The 18,682-nt window shown below is 46.3% G+C and overlaps 1 protein-coding gene across 3 annotated transcripts in view; it reads left to right on the top strand.

The window, feature by feature from the left end:
• Positions 1 to 18,682, top strand: part of LOC129831705 (arf-GAP with Rho-GAP domain, ANK repeat and PH domain-containing protein 1-like) — an 84,895-nt gene that overhangs the window by 1,686 nt on the left and 64,527 nt on the right. For all 3 annotated transcript variants that reach the window (XM_055895086.1, XM_055895084.1, XM_055895085.1), the window contains exon 2: positions 10,248 to 12,442. In XM_055895086.1, coding sequence (XP_055751061.1) covers positions 10,347 to 12,442 — 2,096 coding nt within the window. In that variant the 5' untranslated portion in view covers positions 10,248 to 10,346. The remainder of the gene's footprint in view (positions 1 to 10,247; positions 12,443 to 18,682) is intronic.

Genomic DNA, 18,682 nt, shown 5'->3' with positions numbered 1-18,682 from the left:
TAGCAGTAGTGGGCTAGGTGCTAAGTACATTTTAGATTTGGACTATGAAAAAGAGTGGGTTTTAAAAGTTCTGAGTGATGGAGCGGCTTTCAAATGGTCAGAAAGAGCATTCCATATGCGAGGAGCAAGGGAGCATTAGGCTCGGTCCCCCATAGTTCGGAGACGTGTCATGGTGGAAACAGATTCATTGCATGTTGGTTAGCCCACTGCTCTCTGTATGAACTGTATTGGCTTGGAATGGGTGACGTCAATTGGCCGAGGGTCATCCCGCAGAACTGGCAAGTGATCTGTTGTAAATCAAATATTTTGTATTTATTTTTAAAGTTGAAAAAAAGAGAAAAAATAAAAACTGGCAAGTGATCTTTATTGTCCAAACTCTGGTGTGCATGTTGTACTGCTCGCATTGCGAGTGCACACAATAGACTTTAATCTTCTGATCAGTTTCCCTAGGTCTCGTGGTCTGTCTGCATGTTTTCTGGAGGATCCCGTATTGTATAAGGCTGTTCTTGAGCTCCTAGCGCATGTTTTTTTATCTCTTAAAACTGAAGAATCCTTGTGTGTAGTGCAGGGAAGTTGCTGACACTTCTTAATCTTTGGTCCAGCCTTCGGACCAGGAGAAGTGAAGACACAGAGAGGAAAATCTAGGCTGGCATTTGAATCCAAACATTTAGCTAGTTGATTGGAGAAGTAGTAGTATGTCTTGTCTAGTTTAACATTTTCGGGTGAACTCGATTTTTGTATTCAGTACTTGATTAGCTTTAAAAAATAACAAAGTTGATGATGATAATAAAAATTATAATAATGCACATAAAAAGCACAAACAAATAATTGTAGATCAATTCACAGGAGTAAACTACCAAGGCCGCCACTAGGCGCCATGGCAACCATGGAACCAAAATGGTTGTGTGTGTGATGAGATAAGTTATCCGCACCAGTGGAAACACTGAGTGGTAGTTTTTAAAGTGCTCCTTCTTTTTCAGTATGCTCGTATACTGCATGTGTTTTAGTGTCAGTATCTTATTCAGGTTTTCGCCTAGGATTTTTTTCATCAGGGTGGTTGGGGGCGCAATGACATGCTAGCTGTTGGCCATGCTAGCTGTTGGCCATGCTAGTTGACATGCTAGTTTTTGGCCTTTCTAGTTGACATGCTAGCTTTTGGCCTTTCTAGTTGACATGCTAGCTTTTGGCCTTTCTAGTTGACATGCTAGCTGTGGGCCATTCTAGTTGACATGCTAGCTGTGGGCCATTCTAGTTGACATGCTAGCTGTGGGCCATTCTAGTTGACATGCTAGCTATGGGCCTTTCTAGTTGACATGCTAGCTGTGGGCCTTTCTAGTTGACATGCTAGCTGTGGGCCATTCTAGGTGACATGCTAGCTCTTGTCCATTCTAGTTGCCATGCTAGCTGTTGGCCATGCTAGTTGACATGCTAGCTGTGGGCCTTTCTAGTTGGCATGCTAGCTGTTGGCCATTTTAGTTGACATGCTAGCTGTTGGCCTTTCTGTGGGCCATTCTAGTTGACATGCTAGCTCTTGTCCATTCTAGTTGACATGCTAGCTGTGGCTGCTAAGTGAATGTAATGGTAACACTGCTACTTGACTTTGGGGCCAGATAATTTAATGTTAATTTCTCTACTATAAGCCACCTCCATAATTTTAGCTCTTTTCTGTGTCTGTGTGTGTGTGTGTGTGAGTGTGTAGTTTGATCTCAGTGTCTCTTTGAGGCTATTGCCTGTGTAACAGTATAACTTTAGTCCGTCCCCTCGACTCGGGCGCGAAACAGGGACCCTCTGCACACATCAACAACAGTCACCCACGAAGCATCAATACTCATCGCTCCACAAAAGCAGAGCAAGGGGAACCACTACTTCAAGGTTTCAGAGCAAGTGACGTCACCGACTGAAAGGCTGCTAGCGCGCACCACCGTTACCTAGCTAGCCATTTCACATGAACGGAGTTTAATAACTCTGGCATGTTGTGTGAGTGAGAGAGATGGTTAGAAAGACTGTGATCTAAAATCTGACCTGTGGGAGAGCAGAGGCTACCATGAGTCATGTTGCCTCTATCCTCTCTCAACGGTCTGATTTAAGAGAAAACAAAGAGATTGGCCCGTCTGTGACACACTCATCACTCGAGTATGCACATAAGACCTGCTGCAACCCTGAGATAGGCGCCATTGCCTGTGTAACAGTATAACTTTAGTCCGTCCCCTCGACTCGGGGGGACTCATCACTCGAGTATGCACATAAGACCTGCTGCAACCCTGAGTTAGGGTAGGTTTAGCCAGGGTTAGTGATAGTTCAGGATAGGGTTAGCCTGGGTTAGTGATAGTCCGGGATAGGGTTAGTCTGGGTTAGTGATAGTTCAGGATAGGGTTAGCCTGGGTTAGTGATAGTCCGGGATAGGGTTAGTCTGGGTTAGTGATAGTTCAGGATAGGGTTAGCCTGGGTTAGTGATAGTCCCGGATAGGGTTAGTCTGGGTTAGTGATAGTTCAGGATAGGGTTAGCCTGGGTTAGTGATAGTCCGGGATAGGGTTAGTCTGGGTTAGTGATAGTCCGGGATAGGGTTAGCCTGGGTTAGTGATAGTCCGGGATAGGGTTAGTCTGGGTTAGTGATAGTCCGGGATAGGGTTAGCCTGGGTTTAGCTGTCGCTATGGGAATCTGTAATAGCTGAGATGATGAACCAGGGTAGCAGCAGAGTATAGAGAGGATGATATCTAGTGCCCCAGTATCCATCCCACCCCTGTCACCCTCCTCTCTGCAGCCCAGCACCCCTCCATGGGTGGGGTGGGGGACAGGGCAGACACCCTAGGGTATTATTCCCTTCCATATGGGACCCTTTACTTGAAGCACTGTGTCAGATGAATTCAATGTTGGTTGAGTTATTAAGCATGCTTGAAGCAGGGGTACCAAGGTTGGTGTGAGTCATTCTGTTTGTGTGTGTGAGTCATTCTGTGTGGGTGTGTGGGTGTGTGTGGGTGATGGGCAGAGTGGTCTATGCATCAAACAAAGCAGTCTCATTTGTCACTCCTGATGAGGATTTGAAACTCTGTGTCTCAAAGAGATAGAAAACCAAGGCTTTCGGACCTTAACCCTCAGTGATTTTTACTGTCACCACAGACCTGATATTCTCTCCCCCAGACATCCCCCCATTCTCTACCATATGTCGCCTCCGTCATTTTACCTTGTGTGTAGTTTGATCTCAGTGGCTCTTGCCTGAGTCAGCATGTTTACTGCTCTGTCTGTCTGTGAGGGCCGGAGACGAGTGACGGGAGGTGTGAGAGAGAGACAGCAGTGTGAGGCGTTTCTTCTGTTTACTCTGTGCTAAATGGGCAGCCTGTGGTGTGAAGCGGAGGTGTTAAAATGCAGAGAAAGAGAGAGAAGGTAGCTCATTGAGGCCATGGAAATGTCACCTTGTGATGCCACAGCCCTCTGATAGCTGATGAACAGAGTTCAACTCTGCCGTTTTGTGTGTAGTTGAAAGGGGATGTGAAGCTTGACCCCACACCACACACACAATCTCTTACTTCCCTTAGAGTGTCAAAGATGTGTCAGGTAAGTCTCTTAAATCATAACTCTAGTACTGTCCTCTCCTTACGATTCCCCCTGGCGTCTGTGTGGGTGTTTTGTTTGCTGTTATTGACCTGTCCGGGTAACAGAATACCCCATTGTTACTTCAGTATAGAGACACTGTTATAACCAGCCTGGAGAGTGAGACGGTTTAACAACCAGAAGCTCTAGGATAGGGTCAGTGGAGACCTGAACTGGGTACCGCTATGGAATATACACAACACAGGATGTATCAAAAATAGTTATTACAAAAAGGTTCAAATAAGCTGTTGTGGCCAGCAATCAAAAAGGTTACAGTTTATGTCTTCAGTACACAAAGCAGGTAGTAGTTTCAGTAACATGTGTAACTCAAGCACAGCAAATATCAAGTCTAAGCACACAACACATCTAGTAAGTATAAATATCAAAAGGGTCATAAAAACTTAGTGCTTAATGCAATATATAATCAAGCCCTTGTACAATCAACACATTTGCTGGCTGTCTCCAAGTCCACATAACTACCGAACAAATTGTACTCAGGATAGTTGCAATTAACACATTTACACAGAGACTGAATGGACGTCAGTTTGCGGTTACACTAGGTCTGGTGTGGGACTTAGACAGCAGCAGCTCTAGAAATGCATCCATTTTAAGATAACAAGTGGCAGCGCTGGTCACAATCACACCTGCAATCAATTAACAGACCAATAGGAACATCACAGTTCACAATCTTAAGGACTACCATATTACATCTAATAGAGGCACCTCCACCCTGTTACAAGATGGATGGATGGAGGGAGGGAAGGAATGACAATACAGAAATTCTGGAAGAGAGAGGAAGACGAGCTATTCATGCTTGAAGGAGTGATAGAAAGAGGAAAATGGCAGAAATAGACAGAGAAAATGTGGAGCTAATATATATATATACCAGGGGTACTCAACTCTGACCCGATATGGTCCAGAGCTTGCTGGTTTTATCTTCTACCTGACAATTAATTGCACACACCTGGTGTCCCAGGTCTAAATCAGTCCCTGATTAGAGGGGAACCATGAAACGATGCAGTGGAATTGGCTTAGAGGTCCATTGTTGAGTTTGAGGGATCTATACTGAACAAAATATAAATGCAACATGTAAAGTGTTGGTCCCATTTTCCATGAGCTGAAATAAATGACCCCAGAAATGTTCTATATGCACAAAAACCTTCTCAAATTTGGTGCACAAATTTAGTTGCATTTTTCCATTGCCAAGATAATCCATCCACCTGACAGGTGTAGCATATCAAGAAACTGATTACCCTCTTTAAAAAAGCTGATTTAAACAGCATGATCATTACACCTTGTGCTGTGGACAATAAAAGGCCACTCTAAAATGGGCAGTTTTGTCACACAACGCCACAGATGTTTCAAGTTTTGAGGGAGTGTGCAATTGGCATGCTGACTGCAGGTATGTCCACTACGCCTCCAGCGTCATTTTAGAGTATTTGGCAGTACGTTCACAACCACAGAACACATGTAACCACGCCAGCCTAGGGCCTCCACATCCAGCTTCTTCACCTGTGGGATTGTCTGAGGGGGGGAGGGGGTGCTGTGGAGTATTTCTGTCTGTAATAAACCCCTTTTGTGGGGAAAAACTCATTCTAATTGGCTGGGCCTGGCTCCCCAGTGGGTGGACCTAGTTTCCAAGTGGGTGGGCCTATTTCAATTGACTGATTTCCTTCTGTGAACTGTAACTCAGTAAAAACGTAGAAATTTTTGCATGTTGCGTCCCTCTTTATTGTTTACAGTGTAGACTCAACAGATCCATTCAGCTGTTGACTTGGCACCAATCTCCTTAACACTTTGGTGCGGAACAGTCCAGAAATGCCCTTAGTCAGGTGTGTGTGTGTGTGTGTGTGTGTGTGTGTGTGTGTGTGTGTGTGTGTGTGTGTGTGTGTGTGTGTGTGTGTGTGTGTGTGCACGCGCACACTCAAGTATGTACAGCGTTAGTGAGACCTACTGACTCAGGGTACTACTGACTCAGGCTACTACTGGTACTACTACCTACTGACTCAGTCTACTACTGACTCAGGCTACTGCTGGTACTACTACCTACTGACTCAGGCTACTACTGGTACTACTACCTACTGACTCAGGCTACTGCTGACTCAGGCTACTGCTGGTACTACTACCTACTGACTCAGGCTACTACTGGTACTACTACCTACTGACTCAGGCTACTACTGGTACTACTACCTACTGACTCAGGCTACTACTGGTACTACTACCTACTGACTCAGGCTACTGCTGGTACTACTACCTACTGACTCAGGCTACTACTGGTACTACTACCTACTGACTCAGGCTACTGCTGACTCAGGCTACTGCTGGTACTACTACCTACTGACTCAGTCTACTACTGACTCAGGCTACTGCTGGTACTACTACCTACTGACTCAGGCTACTACTGGTACTACTACCTACTGACTCAGGCTACTGCTGACTCAGGCTACTGCTGGTACTACTACCTACTGACTCAGGCTACTACTGGTACTACTACCTACTGACTCAGGCTACTACTGGTACTACTACCTACTGACTCAGGCTACTACTGGTACTACTACCTACTGACTCAGGCTACTGCTGGTACTACTACCTACTGACTCAGGCTACTACTGGTACTACTACCTACTGACTCAGGCTACTGCTGACTCAGGCTACTGCTGGTACTACTACCTACTGACTCAGGCTACTACTGGTACTACTACCTACTGACTCAGGCTACTGCTGGTACTACTACCTACTGACTCAGGCTACTGCTGGTACTACTACCTACTGACTCAGGCTACTACTGGTACTACTACCTACTGACTCAGGCTACTACTGGTACTACTACCTACTGACTCAGGCTACTACTGACTCAGGCTACTACTGGTACTACTACCTACTGACTCAGGCTACTGCTGACTCAGGCTACTGCTGGTACTACTACCTACTGACTCAGGCTACTACTGGTACTACTACCTACTGACTCAGGCTACTACTGGTACTACTACCTACTGACTCAGGCTACTACTGGTACTACTACCTACTGACTCAGGCTACTGCTGGTACTACTACCTACTGACTCAGGCTACTACTGGTACTACTACCTACTGACTCAGGCTACTGCTGACTCAGGCTACTGCTGGTACTACTACCTACTGACTCAGGCTACTACTGGTACTACTACCTACTGACTCAGGCTACTGCTGGTACTACTACCTACTGACTCAGGCTACTGCTGGTACTACTACCTACTGACTCAGGCTACTACTGGTACTACTACCTACTGACTCAGGCTACTACTGGTACTACTACCTACTGACTCAGGCTACTACTGACTCAGGCTACTACTGGTACTACTACCTACTGACTCAGGCTACTACTGGTACTACTACCTACTGACTCAGGCTACTACTGACTCAGGCTACTACTGGTACTACTACCTACTGACTCAGGCTACTGCTGACTCAGGCTACTGCTGGTACTACTACCTACTGACTCAGGCTACTACTGGTACTACTACCTACTGACTCAGTGTACTACTGACTGGTACTACTACCTCCTGACTCAGTGTACTACTGACTCAGGCTACTACTGGTACTACTACCTACTGACTTACAAACCCACATTACAAAGAGAGAATATCTTTTAGTTGCAGGTAGACATACATCTATACAGTAGACACGGTTTCCTTTCAATGTTGTTCCTCAATTCTCGAGAAGAGAGAGAGAAAAGCTTTGACTATGTACAGACTCAGTGAGCATAGCCTTGCTATTGAGAAAGGCCGCTGAAACCAGACCTGGCTCTTAAGAGAAGACAGGCTATGTGCACACTGCCCACAACATAAGGTGGAAACTGAGCTGCACTTCCTAACCTCCTGCCAAATGTATGACCATATTAGAGACACATATTTCCCTCAGATTACACAAACCCACAAAGCATTCGAAAACAAATCCAATGTTGATAAACTCCCATATGTGAAATACCACAGTGTGCCATCACAGCAGAAAGATTTGTGACCTGTTGCCACAAGAAAAGGTCAACCAGTGAAGAACAAACACCATTGTAAATACAACCTATATTTATGTTTATTTATTTTCCCTTTTGTACTTTAACTATTTGCTCATCGTTACAACACTGTATATATACATAATATGACAATTGAAATGTCTTTATTCCTTTGGAACTTTTGTGAGTGTAATGTTTACTGTTCATTTCACTTTTTGTTTATCGATTTCACTTGCTTTGGCAATGTAAAAATATCTTTCCCATGCCAATAAAACCCCTTCAATTGAGAGAGGGCGAGCACAGCGTTTCCTTCTGTGGTCTCTGATCTGTCAGTTAGAGGAAGACAGGAAATGATTTTGCAATTATTTTACTGACACTTATGTCCTTACACACACACACACACACACACACACACACACACACACACACACACACACACACACACACACACACACACACACACACACACACACACACACACACACACACATATATGGTGTCCATTTAACATGCAAAATAGACACCGGTTGTGTGTGTCCATCATATAAAGACACTGTCTTTAGATCGCTCTGTTTTAGCAGTAGCAGGTACAGGCAGGCCTGCGTGTGCGTGTTGACTCTCTTGTGATGGGTGATTGACACCACCTCTGTCCTTCAGTCTGATGGTCTGTTAGTCTGGTCCTTCTGGTTTCAGAATCAAATAGAGTTGCCCTATTAGACTGTTAATGTTGATGTGTGAGTAGGTGTGTGTGTGTGCGTGCGTGCATGTGTGTTATGTGTAATATGTCTCTTGTGTCACTCGGCTCTTACATCCTTGTACAAAGCATCCTCTTGTTCCACATTTGAGTTACCGTTGAAGCTATGAGATATGGTGAACGTACAGTGCCTGATGTCCAAGTCTGATACACATTCATCTTGTAGCTTCTACAGTATTTCAGCAAAGGAGAAGAATATTCACATACTATACGTATACTACTGGGGCTCCACTTTAGTCCTTTTAATTAATTTTATATTTATTTTTATATTTACTTTTCTATTATCATGGAGTCATACTGAGGCCAAGGTCTCTTTTACAGATGAGCCCTGAATGACATAAATTAAAGAAAATACACACATGTAAATAAAAAGACAGAATGCAAGCAGAAGGAAAAACACGGTTATAACAAAACAGACATTCATCAGTCAATAGGTCCTATTTATAGAAGGCAGTTTAGAAAAAAGTATAATTATGACTTTTTAGTTTATAGTTTGTGTATTAAAGAACTGCGTGTGTTTGTCAGAGGGAGAGAGAGATGGAGAAATAGTGGTGGAGGTTTTTAAAGAGCACACCACAGTTCTCAGACTCTATAGATGAAGATCTGTTGATTACTTCAAGTGTTACTTTAAGACGAGGTATTTTTAGTTTAGCTTAGGACGAGAGAAAGAGGCATCCTCTATCATACTGTGTGTGTGTGTGTGTGTGTGTGTGTGTGCGTGTGTGTGTGTGTGTGTGTGTGTGTGTGTGTGTGTGTGTGTGTGTGTGTGTGTGTGTTTGCTCGCGTGCGAGGAGCTGGGGCTGTGTGTTTGTGGTCCGTCTAGAGATGGTGGTCTCTTATCTGTGGTGAGAGAAGGTGAGATAGAAAGCTAGAGAGAGAAGAGGGCAAGAGGAAGAAAAAATAATTTACCAACAGTAATGCTTTTTGCTCTGGTGTTCCTTGACCAAGCGGTGGAACTTCTTGATTTTGAAACTCTGTGAAAGATGGTAAGCTCACTCTAGTCTTATACTGTAACATCCTCTTCATGGGGTTTCCGTGTGTATGTTGTCATGGGAAATTCTTATACATTCTTATTCATAGTCAATCTTAAATTAATCATTGTTTATTGTCAGCGAGCTGGAGAGGTTCCAACCAACTCAATGCACCATAGCACACATGTCAATCAGGAGCTCAGCCTGGGCAGACGCAGCAGTTGTCTTATATACGGCTATACACAGACAAGTTCTATTTGCATGATTTAGCATAATTCATTCATCAATACCGTTTTGTTTCATTCATGTGACCGACCAATAAGGGTTCAGAACATGTGACGGACCAATACTGGTTCATAACATGTGACCGACCAATACTGGTTCAGAACATGTGGCCGACCAATACTGGTTCATAACATGTGGCCGACCAATACTGGTTCATAACATGTGACCGACCAATACTGGTTCAGAACATGTGACGGACCAATACTGGTTCAGAACATGTGACCGACCAATACTGGTTCAGAACATGTGACCGACCAATACTGGTTCAGAACATGTGACCGACCAATACTGGTTCAGAACATGTGAGCGACCAATAAGGGTTCAGAACATGTGACCGACCAATACTGGTTCAGAACATGTGACCGACCAATACCTTATACAAGGCTTCTTTCTCTCTAAGCTGAGACCTTGAACGTGAGATATTTTTCCTTCGTTCTCAAAACACGGTCCGGGTGTACTGCCAAATTAAGCTACTGATAGTGAAGATTTATAGAGTCAGCCACTTGCATGAATACAGAAATGGGTTATAAGAAAAGCGGAAACATTAAAATTCCAGTGTGTTTCTGAACGTAATATACTGTAAGTGAATTGTATTGACTGAATGTACACTTCTATTGATAAAGGTTGAAATCCTAACTTGTCTTCCTGTTTCTTCCACAGGTTTGATCTGAACACTGCCTGGACACACACAGGGACACACATCTTCACACACACGTACACGAAGAGACACACACCCACTCAAACACACACTCTGTGGTGATGTCTGATTCGGAGGGGTGTGTGTCGGTGTGGGAGTGGCTGTGTGTGCTGCATCTGGAACAGTATCTCCCAGTGTTCCAGGACGCCGGGTTTGAAACGTTATTGGAATGCCAAGGGCTGACCCAGGATCAGCTGGAGACGATTGGAATCACATTGCCTGGACACCGCAAACGCATCCTAGCTAGTCTGCAAAAAACACATCACACACACCCCGAGAGAGAGCACGATGCCCTACTCACACACTTGGCTGCAGAGGGAGACCAGAAAGAGGAAGAGAGAGCTGTGTTCAGACCCAGTCCTTTGGGAAGAGAGACACTACTACCGGCACAGAGACCAGTATCCAGAGGAGAGAGACCAGTCCCTAAGGAGAGATCAGTGTTCAGGGAAGAAGAGAGACCAGTCCCTAAGGAGAGATCAGTGTTCAGGGAAGAAGAGAGGGATGGAGAGAGACCGAGACCAGTCCCTAAGGAGAGGAATAAGTACCGCTCTGTCCCTGTAGAGACATTGGACTGTGGCCAGACTTCCCCCCATCCCAACCCTACCTTCTGCCCTACCACCCCCAATCCCAACTCTACCTCCTATTCTACCGCCCCCCATTCTACTGCCCAGGACCCCCTCTTACCCCCCATCCCCCCTCGCAGCACCCCAAACGGCCCCCCACTACGCTTCATCCCCACCTCCCCTAAACACTCACCCATGGCACCCAAACCCAGATGTAAACATAACAATAAACACCCCTCTACAAACACCCCGACTACTGTACCCCTCTCTAGCCTCTCCACCAATCCCCCCACTGTACCCCTCCCTAGCCTCTCCACCAATCCCCCCACTGTACCCCTCCCTAGCCTCTCCACCAATCCCCCCACTGTACCCCTCCCTAGCTTCTCCACCAATCCCCCCACTGTACCCCTCTCTAGCCTCTCCACCAATCCCCCCACTGTACCCCTCCCTAGCCTCTCCACCAATCCCCCCACTGTACCCCTCTCTAGCCTCTCCACCAATCCCCCCACTGTACCCCTCCCTAGCTTCTCCACCAATCCCCCCACTGTACCCCTCCCTAGCCTCTCCACCAATCCCCCCACTGTACTCCTCCCTAGCCTCTCCACCAATCCCCCCACTGTACCCCTCCCTAGCTTCTCCACCAATCCCCCCACTGTACCCCTCCCTAGCCTCTCCACCAATCCCCCCACTGTACCTCTCCTTAGCCTCTCTCCCTCTCCTGTTTCACCAGCCAGACACCCCCAGCAGGTGGGGGAGGGAGGGAGAAAGCCCTCCCCTGTTTCACCAGCCAGACACCCCCAGCAGGTGGGGGAGGAAGGGAGAAAGCCCTCCCCTGTTTCACCAGCCAGACACCCCCAGCAGGTGGGGGAGGAAGGGAGAACGCCCTCCCCTGTTTCACCAGCCAGACACCCCCAGCATGTGGGGGAGGAAGGAAGAAAGCCCTCCCCTGTTTCACCAGCCAGACACCCCCAGCAGGTGGGGGAGGAAGGAAGAAAGCCCTCTCCTGTTTCACCAGCCAGACACCCCCAGCAGGTGGGGGAGGAAGGAAGAAAGCCCTCCCCTGTTTCACTAGCCAGACACCCCCAGCATGTGGGGGAGGGAGGGCGAAAGCCCTCCCCTGTTTCACCAGCCAGACACCCCCAGCAGGTGGGGGAGGAAGGGAGAAAGCCCTCCCCTGTTTCACCAGCCAGACACCCCCAGCAGGTGGGGGAGGAAGGAAGAAAGCCCTCCCCTGTTTCACTAGCCAGACACCCCCAGCATGTGGGGGAGGAAGGGAGAAAGCCCTCCCCTGTTTCACCAGCCAGACACCCCCAGCAGGTGGGGGAGGAAGGGAGAAAGCCCTCCCCTGTTTCACCAGCCAGACACCCCCAGCAGGTGGGGGAGGAAGGAAGAAAGCCCTCCCCTGTTTCGCCCTCTTTCTCCTCCTCTTTCTTCTCAGTTGAACAATATGACCAGTCTTCCTCTTCTGATCAAGACGTGCCCACCCTCCCCTCTAAAGTCTACGTGGTGGGGGCGGGCCCTAAAGAGCCTCGCGGCCCTGCTCCAATTTCACGTCGACCTCCTGTCTTGCCCCCCAGAACCACACACACACATAGGTAAGAGGGCCTCTGATTGGCCCCCAATGTTGTCAGTTCCACTTCTGTCGTTTGTTCTATTGCATTAGAGACAATCTAAACCAACAGTCTCAAATAAACTGCTTCCCTTTCAGAAGTGGGTGTGAGTGTGTGAGCGTGTGTGTGTGTGTGAGTGAGCTTGTGTGTGTGTGAGTGAGCTTGTGTGTGTGAGTGAGGGTGTGTGAGTGAGGGTGTGTGAGTGAGCGTGTGTGAGTGAGTGTGTGTGAGTGAGTGTGTGTTTGCGTGTGTTTGCGTGCGTTTGTTTGTGTGCGCGCGTGTGTGAGCGTTGGTGTGAGCGTGTGTGTGAGAGTGTGTGTGTGCGTGTGTGTGTGAGCGTGTGTGTGAGCGTGTGTGTGAGCGTGTGCGTGTGTGTGTGCGTGTGTGGTGAGGTTTCACAGGAGCAGTCTTATCTCTGGCTGTGAAGAGCTTCATCGCCCTCTACAGGCCAGCAGTCAGTTTCCTCATCATATACCATATCCTGATCATATTCAGTTTGTCCACCAGGTTGTGACCCTGCAGCATTAGTGCTTGGTGTGTGTGTGTGGTGTGCTCAAAGGTCTACTGTACACAGACCTGCTTTCAGTTTACGACTGCTGCTACTCAGAGTATATCTCACAGAACTGTGTACAGTAGTAGTCTATACAGACTACTTTCTATGGTCATGAGGAACTATGTTAACAATTATACTCCAGTTTCACTAGTGATTCAGTAACCCAACTGTGTGTGTGTGCTTGTGTGTGTGTGCTTTTGTGTGTGTGTGTGCTTTTGTGTGTGTGTGTGCTTGTGTGTGTGTGTGTGCTTGTGTGTGTGTGCAGGCTGGTCTCTGTTAGAAATGTTTACGAAGTAGAGAAGGGCTGACTCTCCAGCTTGGTGGTCAAATTAACTCTTTCCCTCAGGTGAGCTGGGTTATTCTGCTCAGTTTCTGTTGCCTCTGTGTCTGCGCGTGTGTTTGTGTGTCAGGGTCAAAAGGAAGGAAAACCCTGTTTCAGAGAAAAGGGTTAGCCCTAGGGCTAGATTTACATAAACACAGTCTCTCTCTCTCTATCAAATCAATTAAATTAAAAGGGCTTTATTGGCATGGGAAACATGTTTACATTGCCAACGCAAGTGAAATAGATAATAAACAATCAGAAATAAACAGTAAACATTACTCACAAAAGTTAAAAAAGGATTAGAGACATTTCAAAAGTCACATTATGGCTGTACAGTGTTATCACGATGCGCAAACAGTTAAAGTAGAAAATGTTACACGGAGTGGAGCAGGGGAACCCAAGAGCAGACTCCGATGAGGAGACTGGGATGAAGGTACCAGGGTATTTATTAAAACACAAGGGGGAGATAGAGTGCAGGTCAGGGGAAGCTTGGGCGGGTTGCTGGAAACCAGGTGCGGAGGCTGAGGCTGGAGCGAGAGGGGTTGAGACAGGGTAACCAGGTGAGGAGGCTGAGGCTGGAGCGAGAGGGGTTGAGACAGGGTAATGGGGTGAGGAGGCTGAGGCTGGAGTGAGAGGGGTTGGGACAGGGTAACCAGGTGAGGAGGCTGGAGCGAGAGGGGTTGAGACAGGGTAACCAGGTGAGGAGGCTGAGGCTGGAGTGAGAGGGGTTGGGACAGGGTAACCAGGTGAGGAGGCTGGAGCGAGAGGGGTTGAGACAGGGTAACCAGGTGAGGAGGCTGAGGCTGGAGTGAGAGGGGTTGGGACAGGGTAACCAGGTGAGGAGGCTGAGGCTGGAGCGAGAGGGGTTGGGACAGGGTAACCAGGTGAGGAGGCTGAGGCTGGAGCGAGAGGGGTTGGGACAGGGTAACCAGGTGAGGAGGCTGAGGCTGGAGTGAGAGGGGTTGAGACAGGGTAACCAGGTGAGGAGGCTGGAGCGAGAGGGGTTGAGACAGGGTAACCAGGTGAGGAGGCTGAGGCTGGAGCGAGAGGGTTTGTGACAGGGTAAGCAGGTCCGGGGGGGAATCCAAGGGAGCAGTAGAGTGGGGAATCCAGGACAGAGTAGCAGGATGATGAGACGTGGGACAGGAGACATGGACCAGAGTCAGAGCGGGCAGAACTGTAGCGGAGAGGAAAACAGGCACAACATGATAACAGGATCTGAATAGTAACAAATGGCTAGAAACGTAGACTGACTGAGCAGAGATTACGATCTGGCAGCGTGGAAGTGGCAGGGCTGAGTATTTGTAGAGATCTTGATTATGGAACAGGTTGCAGCTGGTGGGGATCTGCTCTGACTCCAGCACACCTGTCTCCGCCCACACAATCACACACACACAGAGAGAGGGAGAGGGTACTGGGGGAGTGGCGGCAGGTCAAGGAGACACAGGATGAGCACTAGATGGCGTTGCAGGAGCAGATGTGACACAAAAGGGAAAATAAATCAACATAAATATAGGTTGTATTTACAATGGTGTTTGTTCTTCACTGATTGCCCTTTTCTTGTGGCAACAGGTCACAAATCTTGCTTCTGTGATGGCACACTGCGGTATTTCACCCAGTAGTTATGGGAGTTTATCGAATTCTTTGTGTGTCTGTGTAATCTGAGGGAAATATGTGTCTCTAAAATGGAGAGGAACCTTTTAGAATTGATCACCTCTTGTTAAGCTTGTAAATGTTTAACTGTAAGCCGTTATGTAGGCAATACGGCAGGTGTATGTTGAAAGAGAGGAGAAAGAGCGAGAGAAGGGAAGAGTGGCTGCTCTTACTCATTCTGAAGTAGCAACACACGCCCACTACGTCTCTAAAAGTGCTGTCTGCTTCCTTCTCTCCTCCCACCTGCTTCCTTCTCTCCTCCCTCTTTTCAGAGAAACGTTAGTTTCTTTCTCCCTCTCCTCCGCTGTGTGTTTATCGTTCCTCTCCAGCGAGGATGGCCCTGTTGCACATGCCAGGACAGGTGAGAGTGACTCTCCTCTTCTCTCTCTAAACCCCCCCCCCACTTCTCTCCTACTCAATATCTCTTTGGTTGTGTTAATGTTTTTCAAACTAGTGGCTGAGCCAACTAACGCTGAGAGCAGGAAGAGTTCATTTCTAGCTGTGTGTGTGTGTGTGTGTGTGTGTGTGTGTGTGTGTGTGTGTGTGTGTGTGTGTGTGTGTGTGTGTTCTTTTGTACCATCAGTAGTTAGACAGTGTAGCTGTGTACAGGGACAAGGAGTCATTAAGAAGTTGCTGATGCAGTAGTTTTCTGTTAGTGACTTTGACCCAGTGATTTTGTCATTGTAAGGACTGATTCAGGAAGGGAAGTGGATGTCACTTTGTGATGCTAATATATTTTTGACTATCTCTCCTCACTCTGTAATTCCACAGTTGGGCAATGAGTCAATTATATATTCCCCACAGACTTGCTGGGGTGGTTTCACAGTAGTGAATGAGTTGGCTTGAGTTAGGGCTGTTACAGTGACCGTATTACCACCACACCGGTGGTTATGAGTCATGACGGCTGTCAAATTCCACGTGAATTTCCACGTGACTAATCAACGTTTAGTCACGGTAATTAGGCATCTCCAAGCTCTGATGCTGCGGATGGTCATTAGTAGCCAACCAAAAATCCTAACCGTCTGGTACTCGGCACTCTATTGCCCCTCTAATCACTGACATCAATGCAAATGTATTTGAAAATCAAATCAAACACTTCATGAGAGCCCATGAGCTCATGTGGGGCAACAACATTTCTATTAGCTATACAATTGCGTGAGAAAACGACGGAGTGATGGCCTCTATTAAAAAGAGGAGGATCCCATCAGCTTTCTATAGGCTAGGCCTACTATATTTATTTCTCAACTTTTAAGCACATTGCTTCTCTTTACAACAAGAGTATAGGCTAGAAAATGAACCACGGGAAAAGTGTCCTCCATTCGCTATTTAAGTGCATAGATTTGTTCCTGTTTCTCCCCCCCTGCTTCGAGACAGGTGCATGTTAATGGTGCATTCTAAATCCAATAAACAGCATGAGCTGGCGCACACCCAGAAAACATGATTTAGTGTAGAGGTGCTAACACTGAATAAACTATAAGCTATGAAAATAAAGAGAGTCGCACACTCTCTCTCTCTATATATATATATAAACTCCCAGTAATTTAAAACAAATCAGTAAATCATCAATGTTCTGTGCCTTCTTCAGGATAATGTGAATCAAAACTAATTTCACACATATACTAAATAATATATGTAAAGATAAGAATAGTCTGATGGTTGACAATATTAGCCTATCACTTGTGAATGATGCATTATCCCTTGATGCCCAACTTGTGTGCAGTAAGGCAGCTTTGCGACTTTTTCAAATCCTAGACGCACACCTCATGTAGCCCAGCCCATAGGCCTATATGTTTTGATACGGTGTGTATCACACCCCATGTAGCCCAGCCCATATGCCTATATGTTTTGATACGGTGTGTATCACACCCCATGTAGCCCAGCCCATAGGCCTATATGTTTTGATACGGTGTGTATCACACCCCATGTAGCCCAGCCCATAGGCCTATATGTTTTGATACGGTGTGTATCACACCCCATGTAGCCCAGCCCATAGGCCTATATGTTTTGATACGGTGTGTATCACACCCCATGTAGCCCAGCCCATAGGCCTATATGTTTTGATACGGTGTGTATCACACCCCATGTAGCCCAGCTCATAGGCCTATATGTTTTGATACGGTGTGTATCACAACTAAAGTGGCCAAATAACTTCTTAAAATGAAGCACATTAATCCGCTTTACAACAAGTGTAGAGCATAACTGGCATATATAAGCAGCGCGTGAGTTTCAAGTTTTGGGGAAGATCATTTTCACCATAAAAATGTACCTTTATAATAAAAGCATTACATACATAATCACATTTGTGGTCACTTTTGAGAATGGTGTTTTCCTGCTAATGGAACATTAGCGCTTACAGCCTACTGCCATGTGCGCATTGCTGCTGTCACGTTCCTGACCTGTTTTCTGTTTAGTTTTGTGTGTTAGTTGGTCAGGACGTGAGTTTGGGTGGGCATTCTATGTTGTCTGTTTCTATGTTGGTTTAGGGTTGCCTGGTATGGCTCTCAATTGGAGGCAGGTGTTTGGCGTTCCTCTAATTGAGAGTCATATTTAGGTAGGCGGTTCACAGTGTTTGTTTGTGGGTGGTTGTCTCCTGTGTCCGTGTCAATGTTTGCACCATACGGGACTGTATACGGTTTGTTCATTTCATGTAGTCTGTTCCTGTTCATTTCGTTCTTTACGTTGTATGTAAGTTCGTCGTTCAGGACTGTCTACTTTCGTTTTGTTATTTTGTTAGTTTATAGTGAAGTTCGTGTTTTCGTCTTGTCTTTAATAAATCATTATGTCTTCACAATCCGCTGCGCCTTGGTTCAATCCCTGCTCCTCCTCATCTGATGAAGAGGAGGAGGATTATCGTTACAGCTGCGCTAATAATGTTAAGAAATAGCCTAATAGTTTATCAACATTTTAAGCTAAATGTTCTCATCTGTTACGTCAGGCTCATTTCTGAAAACAGTTTTTTAAAATCTAGTGGTTGTATTCATTTGGGATCTATCGTATCCCACCACTGTCTCAGACTATGTTTGGAATATTTATTTCTCACATAGAATAGGTCAATTTCTGTACCATGGGGAATAGTAGATTGACATAGGCCAGTGCTTTTGCTATTCGTTAGGCCGATATGAAGGAAAAAGGAAACCGCACACTGCTCTTGATAGTATCACCGATATTTAATAAACTTACGTATCGGCCTCACGGCCTTCGTCAGAGCTTTTGTGAGTTTTTATTTTAGGCCAATTCATTTTATTGGCTGGATAAAAGGGACACTTGCACTTGTAGCCTGTAAGAAAGACCCTATCAAGTGACTGAGAGCCATGTGCGTGAGAGGTGCTTCGGTAAGCAGCCGGGAGAAGGGAATTATAATTATTATATTCGGCCACTGGCCGCAAATGCCATGGACTTTTTTAGGGGGCATTACGGCCACACAAAGGGGATGCAGCCGGGTAATTCGAGGGATTATCAAGTGCTTGTCAAATTGTGAATGAGAGACTGATGGAAGTGTGTACAGCCTGATGAAGAGCTCATGCCTTTAATGTGACTTTTTTCATCATTAGAGTTGCATCATTCAGCCTTACAATGTATTCAAATCAAAACATATAGACCAACATTTGTATCACAACTGAAGTTACATAAATAACTCTAAATTGAGCATATAGGAGAACCTGTTTCGTTAACCGCTCAACACAGAATAGCCGTATGT

This window comes from Salvelinus fontinalis, chromosome 33, assembly GCF_029448725.1.
Source record: "Salvelinus fontinalis isolate EN_2023a chromosome 33, ASM2944872v1, whole genome shotgun sequence".
In the NCBI taxonomy this organism is placed as follows: Eukaryota; Metazoa; Chordata; class Actinopteri; order Salmoniformes; family Salmonidae; genus Salvelinus; species Salvelinus fontinalis.
The sequence above is the reverse complement of the archived record's forward strand: the minus strand, read 5'-3'. Positions and strand labels throughout refer to the sequence as shown.